Genomic DNA, 14,659 nt, shown 5'->3' on the forward strand with positions numbered 1-14,659 from the left:
TATCGTTCTGTTTCAATCCATCAGTGTATACCACTGCGTCTGGGTTCATCTTGGAGAGAACACACTGAAACATTTACTGGAAGACAGTAGGTGGTGTTGTTTGTTTATTGTAAGGTCAAACGTAAAATTTATAAGGATTATTCCCCACAGAGGATATGAGCACGGATACGTTGGAAAAAATAAAGGTGTGTCAACATTTATATGGTGCAGTATACGTTGGGTACGAACACCTACAGGTGCAGTACAATGTGGATGGTCCTCACTAATAACTTTCTAAGGACTGAGTCAAAAGCCAGTTGATTTAGCTGTCCTTTGAGACGGGCAAAATAAGATGCTAAAAGCTAGTCCCGCCTATCCCAAAGTGATGGCTCACCAGTCAACAAGCTTGCAACAGAGCTTGATCTAAATGCACCTGTGCCAAGTCGAAGGAGAGCATGATGTACAGCATCCAGAATTTTAAGCACGGTATGATGAGCTGAAGAATAGGTGACATAACCATAATCTAAATGGCAACAAACTAAGGAATAATAAAAACGTATCATACATGACCGTTTGGCTCCACAACTGGTGTTGCTAAGAACTCACATCATATCTAAAAGTTTGGAACATTTTGTTTTTAATTCTTTGATATGTTTGACCAAGTAAGACGGCTATCAAAAAATAAACCTAAACACTTGACGTGGGTAGAGATAACAATAAGCTCTCCATTCAGAAAAATTTGCAGAATGGAAGGGTTCTGAAGCTGAGAAAAGACTACACATTTTGTTTTTTCAGGTGAAAACGTGAAGCCAGTAACCCTGGACTAAGCTTTAAGGTGAGATAAGTGTTCTGTAGTAGTCTTCTCTCTGCTGTGGGTGTTGAATGGGTCGCAATTTAATAGCAAAATCGTCAATAAATAATCAACATGAGACAGGTGGTTTCACATGTTTGGTAATAATGTTTATGGCTACAGAAAATAAGGTGGCATTTAATACACTACCTTGAGACACTCCATTTTCGAAAATGATGCTACCTGAAAGCCAAATTAGGAAGATATGACAGCATACAGAGGAGAATGTTGTCAGGTCCAGGGGAAGTTATTATATCTATACATCTATAGCAGCATCAGACACCCTCAGCCATCCTCCACACGCTAAGAATCTAAGGAAGCCAGCAACTATGTTCCATGACCTTTTGGTTTTCTAATTAATTTGCAGATAAAAACCACAACTGATCCTCACAAGCTCTCCAATTAGTTTGTTTGTTCAGCTTTGTACCTGGGGCAGACCTATAAGACATGGTGCACATCATCAATGGTCCTACACTTTCGACATAAGCCTTTTCTTTCTTTTTTCCTGTTTAGCCTCTGGTAATTATCATTCAGGTAATACTTTAGAGGATGATATGTGTGAGTGTAAATGAAGTGTAGTCTTGTACAGTCCCAGTTCGATCATTCCTGAGATGTGTGGTTAATTGAATGAAACCAAACTACCAAAGAAGACTGGTATCCATGATCTAGTATTCAAATCTGTTTTAAAATAACTGACTTTACTAGGACTTGAACGCTGGAACTTTCAACCTTCAAATCAGCTGATTTGGAAAGATGTGTCCAATACTAGATCAACCCAGTGGGTTATTATATAGCCTGAATTAATCAAACCAAATCTGGCCAATCTATCTTGAAAAGCATCATATCAAAAAAGGAATTGTGCAATATGCTAATTAGGGGAAATCTATTTAACTACCTGTATACTTCCTTTCACATCAGGAAAAATTCGATGCATAAACAGCCATTACCTTAATGCCAAGTAAAGCATTTGGAGAACATTCTTTTTAATGCAAACAAAAGTTTTGTTCACAAAACCATATGAGCAGTAGCTTCACCCTCTTGAAACCAAAGTGTATGCCTTTCACCAAGTGAAATGAAATCGGTTCAATAAAAAAATTTCTAGCATTTCACAGCAGCATTCACCATATGAAGTCATATCATACAGTCACTTTCCTACTGAGTAGTGGTTTTTTGTGTAATTCTTGAGGGTTGTAGATTGTTCTCTGCTCCAACAGCAACATTTATGCTTGTTTAGTAAATTGTTAAACGGGTTTCATCAGACATTACACAAGGTAATCAAGCACGTTGGGATTTCTATTCATCAGTGTTAAAAATTCTTGGCAAAAGATGACTCTCCTTCTTAACTTGTGAGAAATTTGAAATCTTTATGGATGAAGGTTTTAGTCACCATGCAGAATATGTCAAAGATTTCAAGGAGATAATGCCAAGTTTCATGGTGTGACATCAACCTGACCTTGATGAACTAGGTAATGACAGCTTGCACACAGTGTATATTTTCATGTGTGCAGATCAATACAAGACAACCAGGTGGTTTTAAATCTTGCACTGACACCTCTTTATGCTTTTTTAACCTGCAACTTGTTATTTGTTAACAATAACAAAAGAGTTTTTAAAGGGCATATATCTTATTTATTAAAGTGGCCTGAAATTCTTGCTGAGTAGCTGTGACAGAGTTAGTTTTAACTAGGAAATCTGTGTGGAAACGACTAGCACTAGATAGGGAATCTTGGAGAGCTGCATCAAACCAGTCAAATGACTGAAGACAAAAAAAAAAGAAGGAAATTTGTAGCAAAGACACGTTCTTGTACAGACCAATAATCCATAGTAGATAATTCTAAACTGTGCAATCCAAAATTACTATAATATTAAAGCTGTGCAACAATGGGGCAATCTACTGCAATTCAAAAACAATCAGCTATTTATATCCGTTCATTATGATCAAATGATTTTGCAGTAGGATTGGAATATCCAAAATTTATAAAGTACTATAAAAATGAATTTTTTTTTGTTGTTTAGATAATTATTAAGTAAGCATTTTAGATTTTTTAAGGATCTCTTTTATATAGGGATGATTTTTGGATTCTCAAATGGATCACAGTTTTATTACATAAGTAATAAAACCTACCTATATTAAATAGTGGTAGGTATCAATCTACCAATCATACCTACCTGCATGATTGTTACTTTAACACTTAAAAACAATAATGATAATAAAAAAATCCAACTTTCACCATTGAAAAGATTTATTGCCACATGAAATAATAGTCTACATAAAATTTTTAGACTATAGATTATACTGCATAATTGTTATTTATTTTTGTGGTACTGGAAAAGATAACCAAATATTCAACATGATGAAAATAATTTCCAAGTTTATAAAAAAATTTGTTCTTTTTTTATTGATAAAGGAAAACAAGAGGAAAGACAGAGGTTTTTTTGTAAACATCTAAAAAAAATATTATTTGAGGAAAATGTTATATATACTTTTCCTGTTCTATATTAACACCATTCATATAAAAATATATTATACAAAAAATTGACAAAAATTAAAATTTTGTATATACTATACAAAGAGTTAATTTGTTTTTTTATGTGTACTGACTTTTACTTTACTATTTCTAAAGGCTACAGTATGATAAATAAAACAGCTACTATTTAAAAGCTTATTTATTGAGCTTTAAAATCTGGTTTCTTGGCAATCATAGAGATATTCATAGAGTATCTTAAGGCAAAAAAAACTTAGCCTTTGTTTAAAAAATGTAGTTTTTAATCAATTTTCACCATACAATATTTAAAATAAATTAATAAAACTAAAGCTTATTTCATTAGTTTTGCAAAATAAAATATTTGTAATACTCTTTTAATTAAAAGGGAAACTTAATAATAAAGCTTAGTAAAAAATAGATGACTTTTTAAGAAATTTTTTTAAATATTTACAAAAAAATCACTTGTCCCTTCACCAACCTGTTAGCAAGAAAAAAATTATATTATTTTTTTAGGGGATTCAGTTTAATCAAATAAAACTTTTTTGCGTATATGGTAACTATCAACACCACAATCGTGTTGTAACATGCATAAGGAAGTGGTTCTGTGTATTGTGCCATATATAATATATATGTACGTATACATGCAAAAAAAAAATGTATGTCATAATATGTTGGTAAAATGTGTTTAAAATGTGAATTCCTGAATTCAAAATTTTAACCATTCAGAACATAAAATAATCTATTTTTTTTGTAACAATAACACTAAATCTGACTCCTTAATGTACAAACATACTACCCATCAAGAATGTAAAAGTAATTTATTAATATCTGTTGTCAACATACAATATCTTGCTGATCATGAGATCCTTTAACAAATGTGAAATTACTTTAAAACAGAAATGGTATTTTAACTTTGGTTTAACCAGAAGACATAAAATTTTCTGTAACTGTGAGAATTCTTAAATTAACTCTGTAGAGCACAAGAAATATGCTTAAATACAACTTTGATTAAAAATTATCTATTTTTTTTTGTGAATCCAATTGCTTTATATAAAGAAATAAATTTTCACCTTCATTTTCATCAAACGTTTGTGGTAAAAATATGAAAAAAAATCTGGTATGCACTGGAGTTGGTACATCATTACATGACAGAGAACATTGGGAAAACTTATTTTTGTATCTTTCACTGGGTTTTTTAAATCTGAAAAAAATCATTAAAACATGTAATCTTGAAAATTACATTTTCAAAAATTTCAAGAACAAAATATACTTTCTGTAAAAAAAATCATTAAAACTTTTATTGCAATGTTAGTTATTTTCAAGAAGTTTATGATTTACCTTGTTCTAATTATAAAGTATAGAGATATTGTAAAATCTTTAACTATAGGGTCAATCTGTTTGAAGTATCCAAAAAAACACAAGCTTGACCAATTAAAAAAAAAATTGAACTTACCCAATTGTTTCCTACATGTTTCAGGACCTTAAAAATTTTTTATTTAAGCAATTTACCTGTGGTGGCCATTTTGTTTCAGCACACCTATGTTTGTGATTGTAAGAGTTTGCAGAAAAAATCATAACTATGAAACTATTTGTCCTGGAAGGATGGAATAAAAAGCAATTTAATCATATTTTCTCAAGGTAAAAGATTGGTTCATTGTTTATTTGCCTATCTCTCTTCTTTCTATGAGAAAATTACGAATAATGTTGAACATGAAAAGCAGTAAAATTTCACTTTTGGTAATTTTTTTCAACAGACAGGGATGGCATACACAATTTGAATTATTTTTTATATGTAGGTAATGTTTGTAGTTTTACCATAAATAATATTAACTGTGATATACCTTACCTTGAAACTTTTATGAATTTTTGATAACTGATTTGCACAACTTGCAGTGTTTTTGTAGATGTTTGTTGGCAAATAGAAAGGTTTCTTGTGTATTGTACTAATAAAGAGTTATAACCTCTCAAAAATCATGAAAAACCCGTTAAAAGTGATACCATTTTGATTCACTAAATAAGTGCTTCAAGGGGGTTTCTTGTCTTCTTGGCCTTTAATATTTTTATACTTATTACTATAGTTGAAATAGACTTGTTTGAACCATTCAACTGCAGTGTTCATGTTATAACAGGTGCTTGAAGTCATTTCCAGCGGTAAGGAAAATTCATGCTGTAACATGCTCATTTATGCTTTGTTGCATCATTCATTTAGCTTTGCAGTTACAGACTGGTCAGTCTGACATTAGTCAGTGACCTGTTCACATCTTTACACAGTGTCTCAAATTTCATCCTGTGTTTGGAAATGTTTATTAAATAAATAAGTTTTACTTAATAATATTATATTTTTAAATTTTTAAATCGGTTAAATTTTTAAATTATTTTCAAGTAATTTCACATAAAACAATGGAAGAGCAATATTCCATAGGAATTTATGTGAATGAAGAGTAACATAAAACAGTGTATGGTACAGTGCCAAAAGAACTCATTAAAATTTGTGAATCTAGTGATGAAAACCAATAACTTATTTCTTTATATATTAATTCAGATATCACTAGTAATTGTAAATATCATGAAAAAAGGTTTTTGCCAAAATTCAGTCACCTGTATAGACAGTTCTGTTGTGACCCTTTGAGAACTTATAAAAAAATGTTAAGAAAAACGTAGGACAAATAGCATTAGATCAAGCTCTGAAAGAACACATTTTTCCAAATTTAAATTTAGTTCCTGGAAAGTTTCTTTGTATTAACTGTTTCAAAAGCATTTTTTCTCAGCAGAACAAAGAACTATATGAATGTGAAGACCAAGAGTATTGCCCCATATCACAATACTGAAAAATTGGATGCTGTTTGTAGCATTTTGGGTGTCACCTCCATCAAAATTGAAAAAGTTGACATCACTTGAATTAACTAAAGTGATGGGTTGTTCTCATATAAATTCAAGAGAATTATCATAAGAGATATCACAGCTGTTGGTTAACCACACTAAATAATAAACTTTCATTGTTACAAAATCAGGCTATTTTGTTGAAGAATCATTAAAATTTTGCTCCAGTTTATTTTTTCTTCAACAAAATAAACCAATATAAAAATAAAAACAAATTCTTGAAAAAAGATGTAGGCACCTTTTTTCAATTACTCATTGAAATCTCAGGTTGGGTAAGTTTTACAAGCATTTTTGAATCAAAATTGTATTAGGTTACTGGAATTTGTTAAGTTATCATTAAATTACAACCTATCATTAATAATTTAAAAAGAACAATTTTAAAAATATTGAAAACACAGACTTCAGCAACATAGGGGCTAATATAAAAAAATATATAAAAATTTAAAGTGCAAAGAATACAAGAAACCCCCTAGGAACATTTATTTATTTAGCAAGTCAAAAATGGTATCGCTTTTAACAAGTTTTTTATGATTTTTAAGATGTTATTACTTTTTTATTAGTACAATACACAAGAAACCTTTTTATTTGCCATAAACATTTCCAAAACACTGCAAGTTGTGCAAATTTGAGATTTTTATCACCAGCCCCATCAGAGTTATTTGAAGTCAAAATTTGAATTAAAAAAAAAATTAGTTTCAAAAATTCATAAAAGTTTAGGGGTAAGTATATCATCATTAACATTATTTATAGTAAAACTGCAATCATATACCTACATATAAAAAAATAATTCAAACTGCGTATGCCATCCTTGTCTCTTGAAAAAAATGACCAAAAGTGAAATTTCACCGTTTTTCATGTTCAAATCTATTCGTAATTTTCTCATAGAAAGGAGAGATAGTTAAAATAAACCATAAAAAAAAAAAAAAAATAGTTTTAAGATCATGAAACATGTTGGAAACAAGTGGGTAAGTTTCAATTTTTTTTGAATTGGTCAAGCAATCAGCTTATGTTTTTTTGTAACACTTCAAATGGATTGATCCTACAGCTTATAAAAAAATTTTATTAATAGATGTAGAAACCACAGGTCTGTGAACATACACAGGGTCATGCTGTTACAGAGAGTTGGTGTAAATTTTGAGGACTTTTATAAGTTTTTACTCAAAATTGAAATTAATAGTGAATTGTAAAATGAAGAATGATGAAAGAAACTGCAAATTTTTATGATTTTTTGTTTGAATCACCTGTAACTATTCCTTTATAATAAACAACATAACAGTAAACAAAACCATATGAACATATATTGTCCTTTCTAAAATTAAAATTTTTGTGCCTAAATATTAAAACATTTAAATCCTCAGTTAATTGTCACCAAGCAGGCAATGCACATTACCTCATAAAGATTCTGTTTTTATTAGATATATATCCATATTTTCTCTACATGTAATAATATTTACATATTCTGAGATCAAAAATCAGATAACTGGTGAATGGAATACAACAATTGAACTCTTTTAAAAAATAAATTGGTCAAAACTAACATATTCCTAAATAATCATCAGATATTTTTCTTGTGTTTTAAATTTATAATTGAACTCAGTTTTTACTTATAAACTGATTGTATAAAAGGAATTATTTTATCTCAAAATAATAATGAGTAACTTGTCTTAAAGTTTTGAGTAATTTTACTAGGTTAGTTATTAATAAAGTTGAAAAAAAAAAATTGTAATCTAACTATTGAAGAAAGTTATGGATAAGTAGCCATGGGAGAAGGTCTGAATCAACAAAAGATACTTAAAAAGGATCCCTGATAAAAAAAGGTTCAGTTCGATTGGCCTAAGAAATATATGCAACTGATTTTAAAAAAAATATTTTGTTTTACTACTTTAAATACTTACAGATACTGAGGTAACATTAAAAGAAAAGTGTATGTCTCCTAATAATATTACTTAAAAAAATTATGTTTTGATGACTTAAACATTATAGATATTATAGTAATGTAAAAACTTTTTATCTATGTATCACAACAAGAAATCTGGATTGCAGTTAATTTTTTTAGAAAGCCACAATTTCAGCTCTGTGAAGGACTAAATGATACATTAAAGCATCTTTCTACTCTTTGTCAATCACTATATTAATACTTCGTTTTCATTCATCTACATTTATGTATTCATCTCTTTTTTAGCATAGATTATCCCAGAATTAAATATAAAATGATTAAAATTTATTATGAAAATCTTTAATAAACAGTTTTTGATTGTTGTCAGAGTATCTCTTTTAAATGACTGCGTCTTTTCTTTTAAGGAAAAACATTTTAAAATTAATTTATGTTTAATATATATTTTTGTAATACTACATAATATATTTTATTAGAGAAAAATTGTCTTTTTTATAAACCAGTTTTCATTGCACATGTTTGATAGTAGTAATATTTTATACATGATTTTTATTGAAAAAATACCCTGGAAATCCAGTTTTCTTGCTGTACTAATCAAGACTTTTTTTCAGAAGTATATTGAGTTTTACAATGATATCAGTCCTATGAATCGGTCTGAAAAGGAATTCTTAAAATGAAAAGGAGAAATAAATCACTCTTCTTTTAATGTAGGTAAAATATTTTGACCTGTAATCAGAAGGAGGCACTCTTCATAGCTGTTATATGCATGGTATTTTTCCCCCCAATCAATATATCACACAGTTTCTTTCTGGACCTGATGCTTTTTGAGATAGGTTGGCCAGGTTCTAGAGTGTAGGGGCATTGATGATATGCGCCAAGTCTTATATGTCTGCCACAGGTATGAAACTGAACATACCAGACTAGTTACAGAGTTTGCAAAAATCAATTCTGGTTTTGATCTGAAAGTTAATTGGAAAACCAAAAGAAAATGGAACATAGTTGCTAGCTTCCTTAGATTCTTAATCCTGTGGAGGTTGGCTGGAGGGGGGGGTCTGATTTTGTTATAGATAGAATAGCAACCCAACTGGCAAGGGGCCCGCCTACCTGGGTGCTTACTTCACAAAGATAAGTGTTTTGTCATCCAGCTCTGGTTAGCTGAGATATTTGCTGTTAGGATAAGAATGGATGTGTGGAGAACTTTGTGATGGAGTTGCAGTGTGGGATGGTGTAGGCATTGACCTTGCTCTTGAAAGCGGATCAGAGCAGAGACAGATCGAGTATGTTTTCATTAGAGGCTTATTAAATTTGTGAATCTGTTTCTTGTTTTTTAAGTACATCAAGAGACCCTTTGAGTAAACTGAATTGTAGGACAAAATTGTCATCAAATTTAACATTGCTGCGATGAACGCTTGTTTTGCTGGTATGAGGATAGTATTTTTGTTGTTCCGAGACTCAGTCAAGTAATAATCAGACTGCATAGTCTAATTGAAGTTAGAAAAACATTTAAAATCAATAAAACAAGCTTTAAAATTATGGAAATATTACAAATAAAATATTAATAAAGTTAACTGAAATATTACAAAGTTTTTAAAAATCAACTATAGAATATATCACTCTTATTTAAAATAATGATTATAATAACTTTCCCTGAGTGTGAGCCCTGTGCATTTCTTCATATTTGTTTTTTTTTGTACGGAAAATACTTTTGCGTTATCATCGCCTGTGTCAAAATAAAAACAAGAGGCAAAATAATAACTTCTTGGATATTAAAATATTAGTAAAATAGGATTAAAACTATGATGAAAATTAGGATAATAGGAATAAAATTGAAAATAAAAGAAACGTAACAATCAGGATAATACATGAAACGTGAATAACAAAATACTATCAAATTTTTGATGGGTTAAATCTTATTAAGTATATTAATTCTTTTTATAAGTAACAATACCCAGTCCAGTACATTCTTGTAATTTCCAAGGATGCGTTGTAAGTCCCTCGGCAATTTAAATTTGCGATGTAAGGCCTCATAGCATATGCAGTCTACAAGGATATGGTGCACAGTCAAGTGGCAGTCAAATCAGACATACAGTAGAGCACTCTCCACTGGCATCAGGTGTCTGTGAGTATGTCCTAATCGCAATCGACATAGGACCGCTTCTGCTCAATGAATTTTCCTGCATGAAGAGTTCATGGTAACACCGTGTCTTTTATGTGTCAAGAGTTTATTACCTGCTGTAGCAGTCCAGTCATCTTGCCACCTTCTTCAAAGTGTATGTTTAATGGAATTAATAAAATCGGTAGTTGCAACTCGAATGGAGGAAAACAGTTGGGTACATGCAACTTTAGCAGCAGAATATGCATGTTCAATACCAAGGATTCTCACGTGGCTATGGATTCAGTAGAAATTCACTTGTGTGTTTATGACGATTTAATTCACCAATTGTATTATGTATTTTGGTGACAAAAGGATGTCTGGAAAACAAATCCTCTAAAGCTTGGAGTGCGCTGTATAAATCACTACAGATAAGGATGTGATGATATTTTGATTTAATGAAGTTCTTGCTGCTGAATGTAGCATTGTTATTTGAACCTTGCTTTGAAAGATCTATGTTGTTGGCCAACTGTACAAAGTAATCTGATTTAGAGTCAAATACTTCAATTTTTTCATCCTGTTTTTATGTTTCTTTGGATGCTTGTGCGCATGTGAATATGCTCTAAAAAGCAAACTTAATTTTATTAACTGTATATATTTTTGATCTGGGTCATAAAGAAGGATTCAGTGGTGGAGCAAAAACCAACCATAACTGATATACTTATATCCTGAAAATTCTAAAGTAAATATATCTGAAGGCTTTATGGATTGCTTTTCTAAAATAACATAATTCAGTGAGAGTTGTAGTTGAAAGCATTGATTCATATTTAAAGTTAAACATTTGGAAGTAAGTATAAAGCATATGAGGATAAAGCATATAAAGCATACTTATACCACAGTTTTTGGTGCATGGAAGTTTTATCAGAAAAAATACAATCAGAATTTTCCCCTACAATTTTTTTGTGAGATAACATTTTTAAAGTATTGCTTCTGTCAAATTTATGTACTGTTTAGGGATACTTATGTAGAAAAAAAAAATTTTAAATGATTTCTAACGGTGGTTTGTTTCTAACAAACATAAAATTATTAAGGCAACAGTTGTGTATATACATGATGGTTCATTTACTTTAGGTTCTGAAATATCAGCTCAGAGCAGTTTTCTGAGTCATTCAATTGACAAACTGGTACCATTTCAAATGTTAACTGTGTACGCACATATTGTGATTTCATTCTGTTTTGTGATTTATAGTTACTGTGTTAAGCGTGTTGTGTTAGTGAACAGTTATGCAAAGGAATAAGTAAATGATCCAGATAACATCTGTTACAAGTCTGGGGATTTGACATTTAAAGAACAACAAAGTTTGACTCCACTAGTTAAAAAAATTATAAATTATATTTTGGCTGTAAAGTTGGGGATTGAGATAAGAACTGGGATCCTCACATGTGCTATTAACCTGTATGAAACATCTGACAGACTGAGCTAGAGGTAATTGGTACATGAGTTTTGCCATACTGATGCGTGGCATGAACTTTAAAACAGTTTGTTATTTCTGTGTACAAAGATAAAAAAAGAGGAAAAGTAGTATATACTAACATATAGTGCAGTACCTGAATTTACCAGAGGTGCTGCTATAAGGACACATCTAATTTTAAAAGTTAAATCAGAATATGAGGACTAAAGTTCAGCCAGAGGAGCAAAAAATGTCCTACTTTTGAATCAAAATCTCATGAACCTCATCATATAAGATGAAGAAAATTAAACATCTTTGTTCAGGATTGAACTTGTCAAAGAAAAAAGTTGAGTTTTTAGGATGTAGGGTGAAAGGCTGGAATCTTCTCCATACTGACACTAAATTGTGTAACTTGTTTCAAAATCGTCAAGAAGATTTCCAAGATTTATATTCTGAAGAAAATAGTTTAATGAATGTAACATTATTTGTGATGTCATTGATGCACTTCATCATGAACATAACTCTACTGTTCACTGATTCTTCAAAAAGTAGTTTAAAGGCTGTTTTTTTGCACAATGGCAACAAATCTCCTTCTGTGCTGTTAGGTTATGCAACTAACAAAAAAATTCAGCGTGACAAATACCATTGGACTATACGTTGCAATTTAAAGTTATTCTGTTATGGATTAATTGCAGCTCAACTGCACTAAATTTTATTGCTTTTTGCATGAATGGAAGAGCAGGGACATGACAGATCATTATATCAGGAAAGAAGGAGGAAAGCATAAAGCACTTAAGCCTGGTCAGAAAAATGTTACACATCTCCACTAGTTAATTTGGAAATGTATTCTTCTACCTCCATTCATATAAAAGATGGTTATTTCATTATTTCAATGAAAAATTTCCTTGTGTTAGTGATAAAAGGTACTGTGGCTAAATTCAGGGAAGGAATTTTTGGGGGTCTTTAAATAAGAACTTTGATAGAGATAGACAATTTGAAGAACTGTTAAGCAGAGTCGAAGTCAGCCTGGAAGTAATTTAAAAGTGGCAGGCAAAATGTTTTAGGAATCATAAATACCCAACTACCATGACATTGTGAATTATTAGTCATATACAAACATGTGGGGTGTAATATGTCCCTAAAAATTCCTTTCTTGGACTCACACCTTTATAGCTTTCCGAACAATCTCAGAACAGTCTGTGACAAGCATGGGGAATGCTTCTGTCAGCAAAATTCAGTCATGGAAATAGGTACTAATGATGGACTGCAAGAATTGACACAGATTATTGATGATGCTAAACAGGGATGCTAAATATGCTGAATTCAAAAGAAAAACAACTACCATATTTTAGGTAAGCTGAAACCCTGTATAAATGTAAATTCTAAATTTCTTTTAAAGTTTATATCAGTGGGTGAATGGAGAAAATCTGTTAACATATTTCAATTTAGTGTGAAAAGTTCTATTAGTATCACTTACTTTTTTCCTTGTGCCAAAATAAGTCTAACTTTGTTCCTCAGGGTAATTAGGATTCATAATTACAACTTTTTCTGATTTTATTAATGAAGATGTACCACTGTATTTATTCAAATTTATAGTAGTCTTTAATATGCAATGGAAGTTAGGTATCTTATCATAATAATCCATTCTATTCCATTCCATTGAGTAGATTCAAAATAAATTCCTTTAGTACATACAGTTTTCAATAATTATTATACAGTTGTTTTTTAACAATTTTGTCCACTGGATTTCCAGTTACTGAATTAAGGATTATTGTTTGAATTGGATTCACTAAGGGTGAAAAAAGAAGTGTAGTTAAATTAACGCTTAAGGGGAAATTAAGTTTCTTACATTTTTTCGTGGTTGACTTAAAAGTAGGCTGCTCAACATTCTGATGTAAAATTTCTCATTTCTTATTCTATTTCAACAGTTCATTATTTAATCCCAATTAGTGCAATCCCTTGAATTTATAATCTACACAACAAAGATTTACATTTACTATGTGACAGTCTCAGTAGTTTAGGTTACAATATTCTGAACGTTTTGGGGCTAGATATGTGAGGCTAGTTTCTTTTGATTTTAGGATGATCAATCAAATTATCTCATCGTTTTTGGATAAAATTCTTCATTAATTGTAAACTGATAAATTTAGTACAATTATGGTTTTTATTTTATTTGTTTATCTTCTCTCTTCTTTCTTAGAAGTAAATTAAATCTATATTTTTTAATGTAAATCATTGCATTAAAAAAAATAGAAAAAATTTTTAAAGTTATATGAAAAATAGTCAATGTTACACTATAAAGTGTAACATTGGGAAGTGTTTATAGTTATAGAGCACTATAAACTTGAATAAATACAGTCTTCATTAGTAAAATCAGAAGTTGTAATTATGAATCCTAATTACTCTAGGAACAAAATTGAACTTATTTTGGCACAAGGAACAAAATATGTGATACTAATAGAACTTTTCACACTGAATTAAAATAAGTTAATAGGTTTTCTCCATTCAACCATTGATATAAACTTTAAAAGAAATTTAGAATTTACATGTATTCAGGGTTTCAGCTTACCTAAAATATGGTACTTGTTTTTCTTTTGTGTTCGGCATGTGGAACATCCCTCTTTAGCATCATCAATAATCTGCAATCATTCAAGTTTTCAATGTTTATTTAAATTGTGTTATGAATACAATTTTTGGGTAGTCTTGTATGCTATATATATGCTATATATATATATATATATTAATAAAATGGAATCTTGATATTGGAACTGGTGAAATGCCCCTAATTTTATATAAGAAAGAAGATATTTTTCCTAATAAAACTTTAGAAAAAGACTATCTTGGTTAAGATATGAAAACAAAGTTTTCCAAAATCAATTCTGGAAAGCTTTTACAATTTACAATGAAGTATAGAAATGAACCAACAACTGCATTCTTCTACATTAATATTAATCAAATATTTAATTATTATTTACATCAAATAAATTAGATAACAGTTAAAGATTTAAAGACATTTAGTAGTTTTAT

At 30.2% G+C, this 14,659-nt stretch overlaps 1 protein-coding gene across 1 annotated transcript in view; it reads right to left on the reverse strand.

The window, feature by feature from the left end:
* Positions 1-341: 341 nt before the first annotated feature.
* Positions 342-14,659, reverse strand: part of LOC142320084 (uncharacterized) — a 55,999-nt gene continuing 41,681 nt past the window's right edge. The window contains exons 7-8 of the mRNA XM_075357759.1: positions 4,386-4,516; positions 342-502 (exon numbers count right to left, since the gene is read on the reverse strand). Coding sequence (XP_075213874.1) covers positions 342-502; positions 4,386-4,516 — 292 coding nt within the window. The remainder of the gene's footprint in view (positions 503-4,385; positions 4,517-14,659) is intronic.

This window comes from Lycorma delicatula, chromosome 2, assembly GCF_047948215.1.
Source record: "Lycorma delicatula isolate Av1 chromosome 2, ASM4794821v1, whole genome shotgun sequence".
Lineage (NCBI taxonomy): Eukaryota > Metazoa > Arthropoda > Insecta > Hemiptera > Fulgoridae > Lycorma > Lycorma delicatula.